Source organism: Mycteria americana, chromosome 8 (genome assembly GCF_035582795.1).
Source record: "Mycteria americana isolate JAX WOST 10 ecotype Jacksonville Zoo and Gardens chromosome 8, USCA_MyAme_1.0, whole genome shotgun sequence".
Lineage (NCBI taxonomy): Eukaryota > Metazoa > Chordata > Aves > Ciconiiformes > Ciconiidae > Mycteria > Mycteria americana.
In genome coordinates this window covers 6,779,045-6,799,057 of record NC_134372.1, presented here as the reverse complement: position 1 = coordinate 6,799,057, position 20,013 = coordinate 6,779,045, and the positions used below count along the sequence as shown (strand labels likewise).

The 20,013-nt window shown below is 43.3% G+C and overlaps 1 protein-coding gene across 2 annotated transcripts in view; it reads left to right on the top strand.

The window, feature by feature from the left end:
- ADAMTS2 (ADAM metallopeptidase with thrombospondin type 1 motif 2) overlaps positions 1-20,013 on the top strand; it is a 199,217-nt gene that overhangs the window by 117,750 nt on the left and 61,454 nt on the right. For both annotated transcript variants that reach the window (XM_075509370.1, XM_075509372.1), the window contains exon 4: positions 18,356-18,558. In XM_075509370.1, coding sequence (XP_075365485.1) covers positions 18,356-18,558 — 203 coding nt within the window. The remainder of the gene's footprint in view (positions 1-18,355; positions 18,559-20,013) is intronic.

The following is a 20,013-nucleotide window of genomic DNA, read 5'->3' as shown; positions in this document are numbered from 1 at the left end:
TGCTCCTGTACCTGCTTGGACTGGCAGTAGATCTAACATTGATTTAAGAGGAGGGGACCAGTTTGGGAAGGGGAGTGGGCTCATTGAGTGTTGATTTTTTTTAAAGCTTTTTATGGAATCTGGAACATCTGAATCTAGAACTGCAACATAAAAAATTAATTATCAAATGATAATGCCTTTGATATGAGTCCCTTAGTTATGAAATCTGGAAATGATCCAGGCACATGCTCCTGTTATTTAAATCATAAGCAGAATCAATATCTCTGGGCCGCCTTCTCTTTTAGCAACTTAAATAATCCTTCCTATGAAAAGACCTGTTCTGAACACATCTACTTTAGATTTTACTCAGATGTTCATCACCACAATGTTTGGAAATCTTTTACTTCAGTAGCTGCAGTGAAGTGCTCAGCATCTCAGGATCTCTGTTTGAGGAGAGGTGCGGTGGCCGGTCTAATAACTGATTTCTAGTTATTTATTTTTTTGTATGCTATCTTTCTGCAGATACAAAACTATTCTTGTCTTTTTCATTTTGCTTATCATTATTGCTGTTTAATGATAGATGATCCAAGGGAATACACAAAATGAGGAAATCTTGGAAACCTCTCCTCAGGGTGTTGTGGAGAGTGTAGATGGGAATGCACAGTTTAATTAAGACTACCTGGCAGACATTCAGGCAAGGGAGGTCATGCTTATGTAATTTGCTGGAGTTGTTTGAGGATATAACTGCCACAAGACATAAGGGGAAGTCAGTGGATGTGGTATATTTAAATTTTGAAGGAGGTTCTCATTCTGCAACCAGAATGAGTGTCCATGCTGTGGCCTGGCAGGAGAAGCGCAGGGCAGCGGCAGGGAGGGCACCGCATGCAGGACCAGGTCCACTGGGAAGTGGTGCAGGAATAGCAGTGATCCTGCTAATCTTATGCGCTAAGTCCCAGCTGTATTACTGTGTGCGTTGGGGAAGGTGCTGTACTGGAAGTAATGCATCATGAAGTGGGACAGCTGAGGAAGCGGAGAGCATCCGTGGACGTCAGTGGGAGAAGAGGGCACCAGTGGAAGCCACGTTCGAGGGAGCCTGGGGATAAGGCCACTGTGGCGTGCTGCCTGCTCCCCCTCTGGCATCTGCTGCCTGCCCTGTGGGAGAAGCTGGGTGTTTCTGTCTCATCCTGGTGCCCAGGGGCTGGCCCTGCTCGGTGGCTGCCAGAGTGCCTTGGGGAAGGACCTGGGCAATCTCACCCTGCCTGGGATGTACCCGGGTGGCTGGGGAGGAACGGAGCCCTTCCTAAGCCTCTGCCTGCAGCTGGGCGGGGAAGGAAGGATGTGTGGTGTGTAGTGGGAATTATCTATACTGTCGCTGAAAATCCTGGCTTGTCTCTCTGCTGTGCGTTGGTGGTATGCTCTGACCTGCTGCATATAGGTGGCTATATAGGAACACGCCAGGGTTCCCGTGCTGAGAGCCAACAGTCACTCCTGGTCAGAGCCAGAGTGGTTAACTCACGTGTGTGTAATGCAGCCAGCCAGGAAAATCCCCTCTCCCTTGCAAAACAAGGAATGAAGCAAACAGACAGTGTAGACACACCGTGGTATATATAAACTTTTTATCCAGGTGTTTGTGCTACATATATATGGAGTAGGTTTAATCACACATAGCAGGGAATTGTATAAGAACTATGCAGGAGGATTAACCTTGATTTAATGGGAACAATTTTTTTATTGCTTTTAAACAAATTGACAGGTCAGTGCTGGCTCCTTAGACATGGCAGCACTCACGCTAAGTCTGAATGACAGAAGATTTGAGTGGTTTCAGCATTAAAGCATCCAGAGAGGCTTTTCACAGCCCTGGACCCAGTTGACATGATGCTAAGAAGCCCCCAACTTCCCAAATCTCAGAAGGGCTGCGAAATTCAGCACGGTGTTCCTCAGCTTTGAGTTTAAACTTTTAAATCCCAACCTGCCAGGCAGTCAGTGGGCCTCTTCTGAAGCTGAATTACATTTAGCATATGGTTTTATTAGATGAGACTTTTCTCAGCCACGTCAGGCATGAAAGACTGAGTATAAATAATGTGTTTAAAAGCTGCGTAGAACTGCTGTCTGTAAAACAATGTGTTGCTCTGAAATTGCCAATTAGAGCTCCTGTTCGTTTTGTTGTGGAAGAAAGACATGTGCTCTGACAGTTTATCCTTTTTTTTTTTTCCTTTTTTCAGATTAGGAAATAGAAAATCCTGGTTGTTTCTCACATTTCTAATTGACATTCTAAAGAGGCACATTCAGTGCAGAGATGTGCATGAGCTACTGAGTTTTATTAGGTTTTAGTTATGGCTAATAAAACCCATTTTCTGCACAGTTATTTAATTTGCATCTGTAATTGCTGCAGTTGTACATAAATTAGACATGCAATCGGAAGCCTAATTCAGCTTGTCTGCTCCTTATGCTACATCCATAATTACAGAGCCGTGCTAACTTCGTGTTAGGAGCCAGAGATTTACAGAAGTTTGGGGAAGCAGTTGGCTCCAGGGAAAAAAAGGCTGGTTGCTATCAGCTGCTTACACGATGGGTATACCTAATGCCCAGCCTGGACTGGAAAGGCCTCATGATAACACGGTGCCAGCACAGCAGGGGACGCTCCCTGTCCTGCAGAATTTACAGTCTAAGCTGGATCTGGATGAGCTTTAGCAGCAGCCATGCGTCATGGTGCAGAGAACGGCAGTACAGACCCCAGTGCACGCGTGGGCTGGCTGCAGCCCTGTCTTAGCTGCCCAGGTACAAGCTCAGTTCCAGCCTGGCTCTTCCCGGCCTCTTTCCCTTTCCTCCCAAGGTGCCAAGGGGAAGAGCTGGGAAACAGAGGACGCTAGCTGGGATCTTGGGAAACAGAGGACGCTAGCTGGGATCTTGTACTCCTCTATTGGCCCCCTGCTTTCCCAGGGAGCAGTAAATCTGGGCAAATTCTGTAAACCGTGAGTTAGTGTGACTGTACAGGCACATTATTCCGGGATAGCGTGTGTCAGGAAAGCAGGGGTAGGAAGAAGGCTGTGCTGGTGCCAAGCTGGCTGTGATAATCCTGCATACACGACATGGCTCTATGTGGTCCTATCAGCCTGACCCTTGCCACCATGCTTGTCTGTTGTGGCGGTCTCTCCTCAGCATTTTTCGTCAGTCTTCCAAAACATTTGTGTGATCCTGCCCCTTTGCAGAGGTGTTCCTGCTGTGCTCGCCTCTGTCGGGAGCAGCAGTGATGCTTCAGCTGGTGGCAGATGCTTGAGGGGCAGGGGTTTAATGCTGCTCCTCCCGTTACAATTACCTGCCAATCCACTGGCTGCTTAGGCTTCCTAGAGGAAATTTTCATCCCTAGCAGACGTTCAGTCGGCGCTACCCTGCATTACTCAGAGCCTGCAAAAGACAAGCTGCTTGTGCAGGAGAGTGTGAAACCACCAGTGGTCAGCAGCCCCTACTCCGGGAGCTGGCCATTGCTTCTTTGTCACTTGGTTCTTTCTCTCTATTCAGTCCCCTGTTCCTCCCAAATATGTGTTTTCAGACCCCTACACTTTTATGCCATCAGTGCCTCTTTTTTGCCTCTTTTCTTGCAGTCTTTCACCGGCGTTTCCATCAGTGGTCCGGCACTTGGGAGCACATAGAAATGTTTCTTCCCAAAGCCCTCTGGCTCCATCGTCGTATTCTACATGTATCTGCCAAACCAGAGAAACTCTTCTCCCCTGACCCAAACAACCCTCTTCCCCCTCACACACGTGTTTTGGCGTGAACTCTTTCCTTGCCCAGATGATTAGCTACAGAACCTGTTGGAATTTTGCCATCACTTGTCTTTGGGGAAGGGTGTTGGTTTTCTGGAGGTTATTCTGAGTCGCAAGGAGAAGGTGGAAATGTGGCTCTGTTGAAGTTAAGCTGCTGATACCAGTGGGGCAGGATATTGCTCACAGGCACCGGGCATGTTTTTGGTCTTGATGAGGTAGATAACTGTAGGTAATGTCTGGATTGAGCTAGATCCAGGCCTGGAAGACTGGGAGACAAAGAGAAAGGAGCTGCATTTGCAGCTGGACGAGAAAGTACATTTTTTACCCTCTCTTTGCCTTGACTAATGACAACAGAGGGTTTCTGCAACAGGCATCAGTCTCCCTGGGTGAATTCAGGACATATCTGCAAGACCACATGCTGTACTCTATAGGATTTTTTTTTTTAATCTTTTCACAAGGAAGTTCAATCGGTTGCCTTAGTTTCTCTGTTGTGAGACTTCAAATAGACCTGAAATTTGTGACGTTAAGAAATAATCCTGGCGGGTTAATGCTTCAGACATTTTGTTCTTTGCTGACTTTTGTCGTACTTTAGGTGATCCAAATACTGATGTTCTCTTTTGAGAGCATTACTTGGCTTTCCGGATGAGTTTTTTAAACATAATTTTAGTGGAATTGTCTGAAAATATTTAGTCCCCTGAACATAAAAACCCCAGTGCAGAGCCCACAGCTATGGCTCGGTCAGAAAAGGTAGCTGAAACTCATGCGATGTGTAATGGTTGCTGCACTAATTTCATACCGCAGTTTGACACTCCTGCTTTGTGGTTTCACCTTTAAAAGGTTTTTCCGTTTGCTAGCTGCTTTGCTTCCCTTCTTTTCATATTGTGATTTTTTTTTTCATTGTGGTGGGGTTTTTTTTTGGTGTGGGGGTTTTTTTTCCCCCACAGCTGGCTGCTCAGAATCGTTATTTCCTGATTTTTAGCAAGGCTGAGAAACATTGCTAAAGTCTTGGATAACAATCTCCCATTCAAACAGCCTTTTGGGTCAAGAAGTAGGTAATATAGCTTAAGGCTAGACAGTCTCCGCAAAAAGCAAACTCTTGGGCTGGAGGGTTGAGGATCTCCCTCATATTGCCTTGTTGTGTCAAACTCCCGCAGATTCCAGTCCTTTAGCAAGGTGCAGCCCTTCGGCTCTTTCTGTGAACTAACTTCTTTAATGCACATTGTACTTCAGAGAACTCAGGCATGGACTAACTTTGCAACATTTGCAACTTCACAAGCTAGAGCTGGCTTCTATCATTGGAAGATAAACACCTTGCAGGGTTGCATGTCCTCCTCTCCTCCTCTCTGCTGTAGCCTGAACTGTTTGGGCACTTTCATATTGTGGAATGTACGTTTGTTGAAATGAAACATGAGTCCTTGCTGCATTATTTTTATTTTTTTTTTGCCCCTCAAAAAGCTTGCCATTCAATTTGAAAATAATTTCAAAACTTGTTTTTGGTGAACCAGTTATTCAGCAAAATGTAAGAGTTGCCCAGCTGCACTGCAGTATTTCAGATGAAGGCACCTTGGACTAAAACCAGAATGTAAGAAACCTTTCTGAATGCCTTGGAAATTTTAGAGAAGATTAGCCAGAAATAGATTGGAAACAGTGAAAAAGTTGTAAATTAAAATTCTCTGATCCTACGAGAAGTATAGGAAAGGTCAAATGGAAAACTTTGCACTGAAGGCAGCCTGGAGCTCTGAAGATGATAAGCTGGAGAACCAGGCAATGAGAGCACCTAGATACCATCAACCCTCTGCTTTCTTTTGAAGCTCAGCAGGACGGTAGCAGTTGTTGATATCATTTTTCTAATAAAGTTGAAAACAGTGAGAAAGTGATGGGTATTGATTAGTGTCAGCTTCAATAAATACATGTCCAGCTCCCACACTGCAGAAGATCATGCAGAGTCCTGCAAGTCCAAAAGAATTGCTGGGGACTCGGGGGGACTTCCAGGGCACCAAAGCCAAGCGGAGTCTTTATTGACTGTGGCACTTCCATGTCTTTTTCTTATTGCATAATTGAATAGCACTGTTGTCGGACAAATAAACACTGTTTTGTCTGACTTTCAAAAACATTACTTTTCAGCACTGATTTATGGTCTCAGATCTGCGTGAACAGATACTATAGGTGGACTGAAGGAGAGAGTATTTGTGGTACTCGTGTTGCTGAGGAGACGGGTAGGAAGCTATACGATAATCTGTTGAAGAGACCCTGACACCCAAAGTGTGCCACCTTCAGCTACCAAAAGATATTACTTTTCCCTCCAGCCTTGCTTCCCCCATGCTACACGATGTCACTTTATTTCTTTAAAGTAAGTTCAGTTAGTGTTTAGCTTTGCTGTTTAGCTTTCTAGATTTCTCTTTTTTTTTAGGTTAATGGGAAAATATAAAGAATTTCTCTGTTGAGCAGCTGAAGGAGTAATACTGTCTTGCTCAGCAAGAACTGAAAAGAGGATAGAGTCTGTTCTGACTTCAGATGAGGGGACCATGTTACTACTTCTGTTAGCACAATATGTGCTAATAATTAATATTTTCTGTGTTTGTATGATCAGTATTTTTATCTAAACATTTAGTTTTTTGGAAGAATAAAGAAAATGGATATACTCGTGGACAGCTTTTTACCTTTTGGTTCCTAAAATGAAACATAAACTATGGTGTTATAGCTGGTGATTGGTGGAAGGTTTTTGTATTTGTGCCATTTCTTTCTATGGTCATTGTTTAACTGATCACAGGCATTTTTAGAATCAAGTAAACTAGGAGCAACTTGGTTAGCCAGTTCTTAACTAGGTAGAAACAGATGATAGAATTCAACTAATCCAAGTCCAGTATTCAGATAAAACCCATAACTCATTGCAGAAACTCAGATCTTGAGTGACTGTGTTTTTACCAGTTTTAGACAGAATGTGTTAATTACTGGTAGCCTTTACTACTTATGTCAGCATAGCTCTCGGTTAACTTCTTGATTACTCTAGCAAATGCTTTGTAAGGCAATTTGAAAGGGTTTTTTGGTGTTGGCTTTGACATTTCCCATTTACTCTGCAGAAGTAACAGGTCAGAGGCTAAATGGTCTTTATACACTGTTCCAGTTCAGGAGGCAGAAACTGCTTGAAGCTTTGGAGCAAGTGTCTGGTTTTACCCTTAACAGCTTCTGCTGTTTCTCTCACAGCCATTGACTTGTCTAGGCTTTTTACCATCAGTCTGGGTTAGCACCATTTAAAGAGAATTTAACTGAATTTTTAAAAATTGAATATCTCAATTTGTGGTTGTTTCTGATAGTTTTCCGATATGTTTGACTCCTTTTAAAAACATTTCTAATAGAAATGTTAGCTAACAAGTGAGTTGTCCACCAACCCTCCAACCACCATTATACCTTGTTGAAATACAGAGTTCTTTCATTTTAGCAATTATTACATGTGTGTGTACCTATATATATGTGTACATATATATATGTAAAAGGCTTCCCAGCCCTTCTAACTGGACATTGTGCATTCGCTTTCCGAAGTCTGACTTCATTTTCTGTAGTAAGAGCAGAGTAGTCATTAATACTAAAGCAATTTTATAACACTCTGCAAAGTGAATACAAATGCCATTTCTGGCCACTTTAAGCCTTATTTACACAGACAAAGATGATACTGTCTTTAATTCAGGAGATAAATTCCTTGCCACATAATTCTTGAAAGGCTTTTATTTTGAGGTGTGGTGGGTCTGATTTGTCCCTATAGGAGAGTTCTCTATCACCTGCCAAGGAGCGTTACATCCTACCAGCTACATCTCATTTAGTAGACAAACGACCTCAGTTTGACTAGGCTGGAAGCCAAACTGAAGGACGAGTCAGACAGCACTAAGTACAGCTTGCTTATCAATAATAGGTGAATAACCTGACAAAAATACAGAGGTCCTGAAATGATGATCGTTCCTTTGGAGGAAGGGGGATAGATGGTGGAAAGAGGCAAATGGAAACTCTCTTTAATCATGGCATTTGCAATTGAGTTGGGTGAAATTTTTAATTGGTGATAAAAGATACTGAATTTTCACTGAACTTCACACAGGTAAAGAAAGAAAAACCCTGAAAATGTTGAAGGATTTCATGGCAGTGGGTTTGAAACAAACCATTTCCCTTCTTTCCCTTGAAATATCTTATATTTATAAACAATTCTCTGAATTGAAACTTGAAGTGCTTGATTTCATATCAAATGAGTAAAATGTGATTTCAGATGAACTGAAATGATTTGTTTGTTTCTTCACTTTAAAAAAATGTCAGTATTCAAGTCCATTTGACCCAAAAGGAATTAAAAATATCTTGGGCCTGCCAGAAAACTAAACAACTGCATGTTGACCTGCCTCTAATCCCTCTAAAGCCCACAGATATTAATGCTAAATTTATCGTGCAAAAGAAACATTAAAGCCCTGCCCACGTGCGCTGGGGAGATGGATTGCCTTGCAAACCTAGGCTCTCATCCCTGCGCTCCCTGAAGCTCGGAGGCTGTTCACAGGAGGCTGTTCATCGGAGGTGGGAGCAAGCCCTGGCTTCGCCTTCCTAGAGGCAGTGGGGAACTGCAGCAGGAAGACTGACCATGATTTCTTTTTAGCTTTCTCTTTTGAATTTGTCTTGTTCCAACTTCTGCCTCTTGATTTGCCTTCTCCCCAGAGAGTTTTGGTATCCATGCATCCATCCAGCTTCTTTCCTTCCTCCCTTCCTTCCCCCTCTCTCCATCCCTAGTACATGCTCATGAGAAGTGCTGCATTTTAGAAGCATCTCTTCTCAGCCGTTGTCTTTGGGACGCCGTCTCCCACGCACACACCGCAATAGGAAGGGCAGCATTTAGCAGTTTGCCTTTTGTAGGGCCTGACAAATTCAGAGCTCTTGTACAAATGACAAAAGAAGCCTTTGCCCTTGATTTTGAAATGCCTTGGGAATAAACCTCGTGTGCTTTCACTGGAGCAGAGACTGCTTCTCTCTTTCAGGGTTTTTTTACTGTCATTTTGAAGTTTAAGAAATGCCTGTGTCCTCCAAGTTAGCTTTGTCTTTCTTACAGTCTCTAATGAATTGCAGCTGTTTTTGTTATTGCAGAAAGTCCAAGCAGATTTAGCAACAAGGATATTTTCAAAACATAGGTAAAACTATAACTCCTTCTTGCTCTGATTCAAATCCTGCCAGTGTAAGTAGCCAAGGCATCGTGCATCGCATTGCCTTTGCTCAGACTACCCGGATGATGTTTTCTTCTTGTGAAACTTGAATTAACCTTTTTTTTTTTCCTGACTGACTGCTGATTTCTGGCATAATATTCCGAGATGTACAAGAAGCTGGTTGAACTTATGCGTAGTTCAAGCGGCATGCATTTTCAACCTAGAATTTGGAAACTTTCTTCCTATGCTTTTCTTCACAAGGTTAAATGAGCAGACCATTTACTTTGTCTAATTAAAAGATCATTATGATTGTATAGAAGAACAGGGGCTGTTTGCATTGTCATTTGTGTGATACATTATTTACACTGATGAGATTTATACTACGTTCATTATACTTGACATTGAAAACATTTAATTGGATTATTTACAACTTTGCGAGACTTTATACCTGACAAAAGAGCTCCCTTTTTAAAAGGATGGAATAATTCTGCTTTGAAAAGTTACCAAAAGGCAAGAGTTGTTGTTCTGTAGTTATGGCTAAAAAGCATTGGAAAGATGCATATTTGCTTCAGCCATTATTTTTCAGTAGTATTTCCAATGATGTATGGTTATTGTATGTATTTCTTTGTCTTTTCTCCGTCTTCTCAGCCCTGCTACCCTGGCTAGGAATTGGAATTTTTTTTTAATCTGTGTGTTTTTTAATGTTTGTTTGTTAAGCTGTGATTAAACTTAATTTCGCCTTCTTGCAGAATAGTTGACTTATGGAAAGACAACTGCCATCCCCAGGAACCTGTTGTTATTCAGGTCCTGTACCATGGTTTGGCATTTCATTCTGTTAAAAATGCAAGTGGGATTGTTAGACATGTCACCTGCAAAGCCAGGGGGTCAGCTAGGCAGCTTACTTAATGTGCTAATTTGCTGTAATTTAATCACGCTTGGAATATGGATTGGACGTTCGAGTATCTCGGTGGCAGACTTGGGCTCAAATAGCCCATAAACACTTCGTTAAAGCCTGGTCGGGGAAAGTAAGCTGTGGGTCAGATCCTGATCCCTTGCTTGAAGGGAAGCAAGAAGGCTCTGCGTTTGGGGATTCAGGTGCGATCTCTGGGGCTCGTACAGCTTCGTGGAGCTGTGGCTCTATGCCAAGCGCCTGCGCGGGGATGTGGCTGAACTCTGCAGTTTAATTAATTATGCATTATCTGCAAATGAGATTGAGGGCACTGAGCCCCCTTTGTAGCTCTGCATGAGTCATGTAAGGCAAAGCCGGCTTTGCACGGGTGCACACGTGCACTTGAGGGCTTGTGAGGGATGCAGCCCTTTTCCTGGGGCAGCTGTGGGCTCTGGAAACTGGTGGGATGTGGTAAATCAGGCAACATGTTTTGCAAGTCACAGACTCTGCAGTACAGGCCAGTCTACAATGACTTGCCAAAATACTTGCGAGATAAGCATTTCCCAGATGCAATCAATTAAGTTAGTGAAACTTAGAAGTTGGCCCATAAATTAATTTTCTACGCAGTAGCTTTTTTTGCCCCTTTCTGAGCTTACTTTTAAGCACTGAGTTAAAAACATCTTGCTCATTCATTATTTGGTGCTAAATTGTGAAACCCGTGTTTGCATTAGTAAGGTTGATAGCTGAAAATTTTCCAAAGGATAAGTTTTGCTGTTGGAAAAACTTTATGTTCAGTTCTCAGAAAGCTCCATTTCAACCAGGTCACACAGATTGGTTTGCCTGACTCGTCTGCCATTCCTTTCATTTCCCCTTTTTGACTATTATGTTCTAATATGAAAGTTAAAATTGTAACACAATATGTTTCACCATTTTGAAAAAAAAAAAAAAGTTTTAACCCAGGATATTCTATTAGCTCGCTCTCACTTAATCTTTTAACAGTGCAATTATCTCTCATCTTTATGTTATTCATTGTGTGACTGTGGCCCTGATGAGATCAATTTAGTTTTCAACTTTTCTTTTTAGTATTGTAATACCTTTTCTCTTTGTTGTGACATGCCAGAAAATATCTCCTTGGCAACATCTAGCTGTGGTTATTCTTAGTGCCTCTCGCCTGGCCGTTTGCCACGGCGTCCACCTGGCCATTGTCACTGCGCTAATTGGTTTATCCTTCGGAAAAGACAAATTTTTTTTTCAGTTTTGAAAGTTCTGCTCTATTTTGCCACTTTGGTAGGTTTCAACTTCATTATTCTTTATAACTCTGATTCAGGCAGGCACTTGAGCATGTCCTGAGATTTAAAGTCACTGTGCTGTTGCATAGGTGACAAGAAAGAAAGAGAACGGTGATTGTGCCTGTGTGTTTGCAAGAGTGTGCATTCATTCTGCAAATATGGGACAGTTGTCCTGCCCCAACAAGTTTACAAGAATTGCTCTATAAAGGCCCAAATATACACTATTTGAAATACTGTTAAATAGTTTGAGCTCCTCCTGATTTCAAATGCCACGGCCAGATCATTCCAGCAGGAATTCAGCTGCCATATCTGCTGGCCTTCTTGCAGCTGGCATTTGAGACCTATTTTTGAGAGCCCAACCCAGCTTACCCCAACACCCGCAACAAACTTCCCCCGGACAGATGAAAGGTGGAGCAGGCTCTGCGTTAAAATGTGATTTGGCTAGAAACGGCATTACTGTAAATTAAGAGGCAGAGAGCTCATAATGAGATCATATGGTTAGCAAAGCATGCAGCCCAAAAGTTTCCTTTTAAATTACTGCTTCTTCGCAGATAAGGGCAGGATGAGGATTAGTAACCTCAGTGAGGATGCCTGGTGCATGCCTGGTCTTTAGACTACTAGTGTGGTCTTGCTTTTGGTTTATATCAAAAAGTGGAAGAGGAGGAATTTGAACACACACCCAAAGAGAGTTCTGCTGCAATAATTGCTCTTGGTTAAGGATTTACCAAGTAGCAGCCACTGTGTTAACCTGTGATTCGAGAAATCACAAGAATCCTATGAAAATTGAGCTCCAGGTTAAAACTGTGTTGAGGCAGTGTCCTCCTGGGGATGCCTTTTAAAAGGGCTAACTTTGTATCATGTACCCACTGCACCGTGTGTGATTTGCTTCCCTTGTTTAGATCATTTTCAATTTGCTTTCACCTCACAAGAGCTCTCTTCCATTTTAATTCACCTTGCTGGATTTACCCAGTTTCCTTATGAATGATCTATAGGAGAAGGGTCCAAATGCAGACTGTAGTATGGGAGAGGGATTTATAAATTATGAAAGGCCAATGTAGCTGAGCAGGACGGTTAGGGGAAGAAGAAAGACAAATAGAGGACATTTGGAAAACAAAACAGAAAGCAAAGAGGAAGGTGAGCAGGGCTGTAAAACCAGCAGAAAAAAGTTTAAAAAAATTAAAAAATCAGAGAAGCTATTGATTAGCAAATGAACAAAATCCATTATGATTGTGTGCAACTGGAATGAAAAAGAAAACCCCAAAGTGAGGAATTTCAAAAAGGGAGAAGAAATTGCCAGGGGATAAAAAGCAAGATTTGTTAACTGTTCATTGTTGCCTCCAACCTCCATGGGTTGGGCTTCAATTTACCATGAAAGACAAATGAAGATTTTGGTAGAATACAAGAACAGGCTAATTGGGGGCTAATTGGGGAGTCAGTTGATCACAGAGGACAGCCACGACAGAAGCCTACAGCATACGAGTGGCAGGGAGCATTACAGAAAGATGACTTGTGATTTAAAGTGCAATTCCCAAAAGAGCAGTCCTTTGTCAAGCTGTCGAAGGCGTTTGGTACTTTTCCAGAGGTGCAGATGTACTTGAGCAGTGGGAAGCTGAGAGCTAAAGCAAGTCCACCCTGCCTCCTTCTGCTTCCCTACCACACAGCCTGTTCCTCCTGCGTTTGCAGCACCAAGTGATGGATGGCCTCACGCCTGTGCTGTGATCGCGAGTCCCAGGCTCGGAGTGGCATTGCCACCAGCTGCAGTGCAGCTGAGCAGGGGTGGGTGCCCCGTGCTTCTGCGCTGTCGCAGCGCTGCACACACAGATCTGCTTGCCACCGCAACGGGCTCCAGGTGTGCTTCGCTGGTGTGCAGTCTGAGTCACTGGGGTTAAAAAGAAAAAAAAAAAAAAAAAAAACAACAAAAAAGCTGGTGGTTTGCAGCAAACTCCATGAAGGAATGGGAAGCAGGAGTCCCTTCAGGAGTGTGTCCCAGGAATGGAGATCAGTGGCAAAACAGTGCGTCAGAAGCGCTGTTCCTTGTGAGGCTGCAGAGAAGGTGCTCAGCAGTCGGCTCAGGTGTTTGTCTGCTCCTGCCGTGACAGATGAAGTGTCCGCAGAAGCAAACAAGCTGCATTTGAAATGGTGACTGGCCGGTCTGAATGCTGCACACTCATATTTGAAAAGAGATTCCAGTGAGTTGCTGTGCTGACAAGCTGCAGTGATGGCTGTGAACATGACATGCAATTCTGTCTCCCAGCTGCCTGTCCTGGTCTCTGCTCTGGGCTTGCCAGAGAGTCCCCTTCCCCCTACCAGAACGAGGAGGTAAAAAATTGGAAACTGCTTTATTAGGACAATATTGCTGCTGTGAGACTGAGGAACCCTAAAGCTGGTACTATTAAAGTGCAGTAGCTTCATAAGGGACTCTTTAAGAACTGTAGGTGCAGCCATATTTCCCTGAGCCTTTTTGAAAGGGGCCATGAAAAAACAAAACAAGATCACAAGCCAGCAACTGTGCTTTTGGTGGATGTCCTAAAGGGAGTGACAGAAAACACAGGGAGAGGCGGTTTTCGTGGCAGGCAGCGTGTTCATGCTTCAGTAACTCACAGCATCTGTTTGAGCTTTGCCTGCCACGATGGGTAAGGCAGAATCAGGAGATGTCATGTAATTAGGTTTCTGTAAAGCACATGATATCAAAGATTAATGAGCAAGGGAAAAATTCCCAGAAAATAAGGTGTTGTCAGACATCCCAAACTGTCACAGATGGAGAATTCTTCTGAAGACCTGCAAAAGCAAAACTGATGTTTGTGTCAATGTGAATTTTCCCTGTCCTAGAGATGGGGATCGGAGCCAGGCTGCATGATGCTGCCATGGTACTGGGTGTTCAGACCTCTAGTCCCAGCGAACGTGGAAGCTGAAGTAGAGCCCAGATACGAAAAGTAAAATACCAGATTGAAAAGTGGAACAGTTTAGGTAAAAGATTGGGATATTGCACATTGCTCAGGAGAAGGCAGCAGAGGAGAGGGATCTTGTATGACATATAATGCTGTAAGCAATTTGCACCTGCACAGTATAAAAACCTGTCCTCTTTAGGTTTCGATGTACTCTACATATATTAATGCATTATTGGGTCTGTCACAGCTGGGGACATTGGTTCTTGAGTCAGCAAATGACTAGGACTTTGCTGCCTAGGAGCAGTTAGGATCACTTGTCTGCATTAACTGCAAGCAAAAATGGAGGACACCCCAAAAAACCCCCAGGCTGCAGCACCAAGCGGGATTGTGCACGCTTTTCCCTCGGCAGTTTTGCTGCCCAGCTCTCGGCTGCCTTCTGCATCTCCCAGCACCGCGGGGAAAGTCTGTGTCAGAGGCAGGAGCACAAGCCAGGCTGCCTGGCTCCTGATTTGATGCTTAAGCCAGAAGCACAGGTTTCTGTTCTATCAACGACTTGGGCACTTTTTATTCTTTCACTGGAAGACGGTCTGCAGTGTTAGGAGAAAATCACTGAAATATCAATGAGTTTTTAGCTGGCTTTAGAAAAAAGAGGGGGTTTTGAGGGATTTTTGGGTGAACTGTTAGAGTGCTGCTGTCCTTTTGATTTATTCTGGGTAAGCAGCACAAGAGAAAAATACAACCTTGTCTCTCCGTGGTTAATTTTCACAAATGTGAATTTTTCCTAGTGGGAGCAAGGAGAAGGTTTCAACACAGGCTATTGTTAGCCCCTGCAAATGCCAAGTGTCTGCTCTTGGGAGATGGAGAACAAAGTTGGCACCAATAATTAGTGGCTGATGCACTGATTTGGCAAAAGTTGCTGAAAATGAACATCTGATGGAGAGGTCTTGGGATGATTTAGTAAAAGTGCAGTTTGGGATGACTTTTGGGATGATACTGTGCAAAGTGCAGGGGCAGTCAGAAGGAAGGTAATGTGGAAAATGAGGAGGAGGAGTTTGGTGTCTTATTTAGTTCTTTGAGGTTTTCTCCTGAGCTTTTCTAGCATATTGTTATGAGTACAATGATACAACGAAGTTACTGATGTTAACTAAGGAAAGTTGAGATGCCAAAATGTGACAAATTTCTCATTTACTACAGATGCAACTTTGTTTCACTCCTTCTGTGGTAAGATACAGGTAGTAATTTGATTGGAAGTAACTGCCATTTAGGAGCAAATCCAACATGGGAATAACATGGGAATAGCATGGGCCAGCAAATCCAACAATTCATCATCCAAGAGACTGAGAGGCAGAGCAGTGCCGGAGGAGGAGTCCGTGCGATGTGTGGTCAGGCCGTGTGTGGAGGCATCCCTGCCCGTCCCAGCAGAGCCTCCCGGGAAAGGACACTTGGTGGGAAGTTGGGATATGAATCAAAAATCTTGCAGCTACTGTTGTCAACGTTTTGAGCTGTGCTGCTGGTCTTGGGATGATTCCAGCGCCAGTGGGAGCTGGTGTGGCTCACTCTCTGCTGGGAAGCACATCAGGTCGGTGCCTCAGAGGTATCAGTGCCCGCTGGGCATGTTGTCTTGAGGGGATAACACTCGAGGGGTGAAGGTAAATGTGGGTGAGGGGAATTTTTATCCTCCAAGCAAAATTTAAAGTAATTGGTTGGCACCCGCTGGCAGTGAGATGACTCCCAGGGAACCTCCTGATAACTTTTCTCAGGAGTCGCAGGACTGTAAGGGCGATAGTGTGACAGTGATGAAGTGAGGAGCAGAGAGGGAGGACAGGCAGTTTTCACTGCAGGATGGTAAATGCAGGATGGTAGGATCACATTTTGCCTCTGGCTGACTTACTCACAGCAGGAATAAAGATACCGGACTAGAAGTTAGTTTGACTTTGACACATCAGGGAAAGAAATGAAAGCACAAAAGCTCTAGATACCTTGACAGCCAACCATCCACCAAAATAACGGCACCCCCAGCCAGCAGAGCTGCCCGTCTGCAGCCGCAGTGCAGGGCTCGGGCTCTCCCTGCCTGCCCAGCACCGCTGTTCTGCAATAACAGATCTGATAGCTTTGGCCTTGCTGCTGATTACTGTAGTTTTTGGTGAGCAGCAGAGAGAGGACACGACCTGCAGCTCCTGCCAGCCTAGTCTTACTTTTCTAGAGAGCTTTTAAGATTTATGGTCGAATTTTACAGTAACCGGGATTTGCCTTATAGATCATGAATGTATGATTGCCCCATGATCCCATAGTGAATCCCTGAGACTGCTGTGATAGCTAGGTAATTACTTCTGGGTGCTAGCAAGGAATAATGCTGAAGTTTTCCTGGTGGAGTAGACCATGAGATAGGGCTGGAGCTGGCTGCTTGGCAGGTTTTGAGCCCTGATAAAGAGCTGTCTCCATTGCTGCAAGGCCAGACCCGTTCCCCCTCCACGGTAAACCTGGGAGTGACAGCTGGGCTCTGCGTGAAGAGTGAATTTTTATGCTGAATCATGGAGTCTGACCAGACTAATTTTAAAAACTTGCGGCCCCAGGAGCAGAAGCTGCTGGGAGCCTTGAGGCTGGCAATGAGAACATGGTGGTTGTGCTTATTAGCCGCAGTAAATGCTGCCCTCCCAGGAGAAGGACACTGTGGCTCCATGGAGATGTAGGACCACCGCGTGGGGCCTTCTGTCTGTCTGTTGAGCGAGGGGAGCTCTGCCAGTGCAGTGCGGTGGCCTGCAGCTGTGGGTCTCATGACAGGCATGTCCTTGAAGCTTGGTGGAGAAATGGTAAGAAGCTGCCCAGGCAAATGTGTCTTTCAAGGACTGTCCTTTGACTGGAAGTCTCTTATAGGAGGCACAGAGACAAGCATCTCGCCACATAAGGCACAGCCTGAAGCACGGGACAGCAAGGAATGCTGTGGTGGAGGCTGGGTGTGTGTCCCTCCTGGCAGCTGGAGGCTGTTTGGGTCGGTACGTTGTTGTCACCAGAGCGGGGAGCTGTGGGGGGCTCTGCTCAGGCTGCACATGGCCCAGGACCTGCTGAAACGGCAGCCCGAGGCAACGGTCTTAAGGCAATAGCACAGACGTTCTTGTAATGAGCCCAGTGATCTGGTGACTCATTCATCCCTTCCCAAGCAGCCAGTTTTGATGTGAAAACTTCAATAAAGGAACATGGAGAATCCACTTTTGTAACATTTCTAAGAGTTGTTTCTTATTTCTGCTTTGAAGGTGATGGCTTTAGCTTCCTCCCTTTGCTTCCTATTATGTTTCTGTGAACTAAGCACTGGGAGCCTTTAATCAATCCACAGCGCTCGCGCCGCCTTTCTTCGCCTCTCTGAGCAAGTCTTTTTCTGACATTCTCTGAAATCAAGAGGTTCTCGGTGGGACTTCCAGGGCTCTTGTAATGCAAATGATAATAATGATATTAATGCTAATCATTGTTATTCTATAGGCTGAAATGTCAAGATTCCGTATTTTCATGTTAATTTTTAGTAGGTAGGTGCCACATTAACTGTATCCCATCCTGTCAGCGAATGTGCTTTTCATGTCACAGGGAGTATTAGAAATCGTTGGTAATAAAGTTGGCTGCTGTTGTGCCTGATGGATTGGTCTTTGACATACAATAATGCAAAGTGACATGGCAAATTGGGAATGAAGGATGAAAAGCTTGTGAAGATTGTAAAAAAGATTGTTAAAAAGATTGTTAAAAAAGATTGTGAACGTAGCTATAAATTAATTGATTTCATATCTAAAATGTGTTCCTGAGTTGTAATGATAAAGAGGATCCATGTCGCTACGGTTGAATTGCATGTGTGTATCTAGGAAAGGAGCTGATGTGTTGAAGTGGGAAGGGTTGGTTTGTTACTACCTGCCTGGATAGAAAAAGGCTATATTGGCAACTGCACTTGCCTTGAAATAGGATTCTGTGGGCAGTAAGATCAGATATTGAAGTATGGTGTCTATCTTTAATTGTTCTGAAATGGAGGATATCCTTGGTAGCCCAAGAGCCCTGAACGGTGTATTTTTGTTACAAGTAGTTTTAAGCAACAAGTATTTTACTGCAAACGGCTCCATTCTTCTCATCAAGACATTGGTATGACTTGCTCTCCTTTTGGCCTTGTACTTATTACGCAATATTACTTTGTAGAAAATACTGCTTTTACTCTGCAAAGTAAAAATCTTTTGGGTCAGATTTCTCTCTCATTCAGGTAATTTTTAATTGACATTAAGTGAAACTAATGCTGTTATATAACACACAGAACATAACAAACGCTGCTACTTCAAATTCATACCAGCTTAGCTGAGACCTGAGCCTGAACCTCTCTTGATTTATAACTCGTTTGTCTGTTTGATTTCAGCGGCTAACCTCACTAATTTGGATAGTCTTGACAGCGCATTGAGCTTTATTGAAGACCGGGTGCATAGATCGAGGCAGCGCTATCGAAGGCATGCGACGGAGGATGATTACAACATTGAAGTCCTTCTGGGGGTTGATGACTCAGTTGTTCAATTCCATGGCAAAGAACATGTTCAGAAGTACCTGCTGACCCTGATGAATATTGTGAGTACAACCCTGCTAAACTGCACTGTGGGAAGGCACTGAAAGGACAGTGAATGTAGGTTGGTTTAGCCATTTGAATAAGACATAACAGATTTTTCTCATGGCTGGAGATAAAACAACTCTAGGAGGAAAGTCCAGGCCACTTTCCGAAAAGCCAAAAGGAAAGAAGGAAAAGAAGAAAAAGGGGCCAAGGAAGAAGCTGACTGTGTGACTCTTAAAATGTTCCAAGTCCTGCTGATGTGCTTTGGTGGATGGGGGCACAGGGTCAGGGGCTCAGGTTCTTGGAAGTCATTATGTTTTAGCTGTATATTCCCTTAACCTAAGCTCCCTGCTGAAAAACATGGTTTGGAGAACCATCTTCAAATAAGGTTCTGTTAGAAACTTCAATTGGCTTATACATTTTTAAAACTACTCAGTTAAATTCTTTGATTCCTCAACAACCACTTTAGGTCCCAGACCACCTACCTACTCCTTCTTCACCCTGCAGTAAAATGTTATGCAGTATATCACTGAACTTTCTTAAATTGATTTAGTATTTACTCCATGACTGACATCTTTAGGTTTCCTTAGTTAAATATTTAATGTTCATAACCATAGTCCATGCAACAGACTATATAGTGTAGTAGTGAAGAAAGGAGACACTAGAGAATATTATATTTGAAAGAACTACTTTTTCTTTCTAAATATCAGCACAGCAGACACAGCAGCCCTCTAGTACCTGATCAGTAAGCAAGGACTCTATTTTGTGGGAAAAGAATCAAGTTTTGAAAAGATCATCTCTCTTATAAATCAAAATCAAAACATGTTTTATTCTTCTGGCCAAAAAATGGAAGTGCGTGGTAGCCCCCTTCATAGGCAACTCATGCCTTTCTTCCTTCTGACTTTCTTCCTTTTCATTCTCATCTGGAACAGGAGTCTCTTCTCAATAAAACACAATTCTATAAAAACTTTAGGTTCAGTGAATGTGTGTTCTTAGTGAAATATTGTTGAGTAAAAAATTGTAGGTCTGCTCTGTTTTTGACAAATAGAGTACGACTGCTGAAGTTTACAGTCGTGTCAAGAGGATGAGCATCTGTAGGTGAATTCTTGGCCTTGCAAACCGTAGAGGCAGATACATGGACAGACATCCAGGCTATTAGGTGCATTGCCTGCAATGTATTTTTTCCAAGATATATTTTTTTAATTATGAAGCTTGTTTTTTTCTTTCTTTATTACATTCATTTATCAATGTGTAGAATGTCACTGTTTTTCACTTTAAATGAGAGGTGGAATACAATTTAAGAAAATCCCTTGTGTGATATAAATTCAGTTGCACTGACTTATTACAACAGTATTGTACATAGTTAAAAACCTGCACTAACGTTAGAGTTATAGGGTACTTAGTGTGTGCTCTGATAGCTGTAAATACATATATTCTAACAGAAATGACATAGTGAATTTCATTTATTTGTGTGG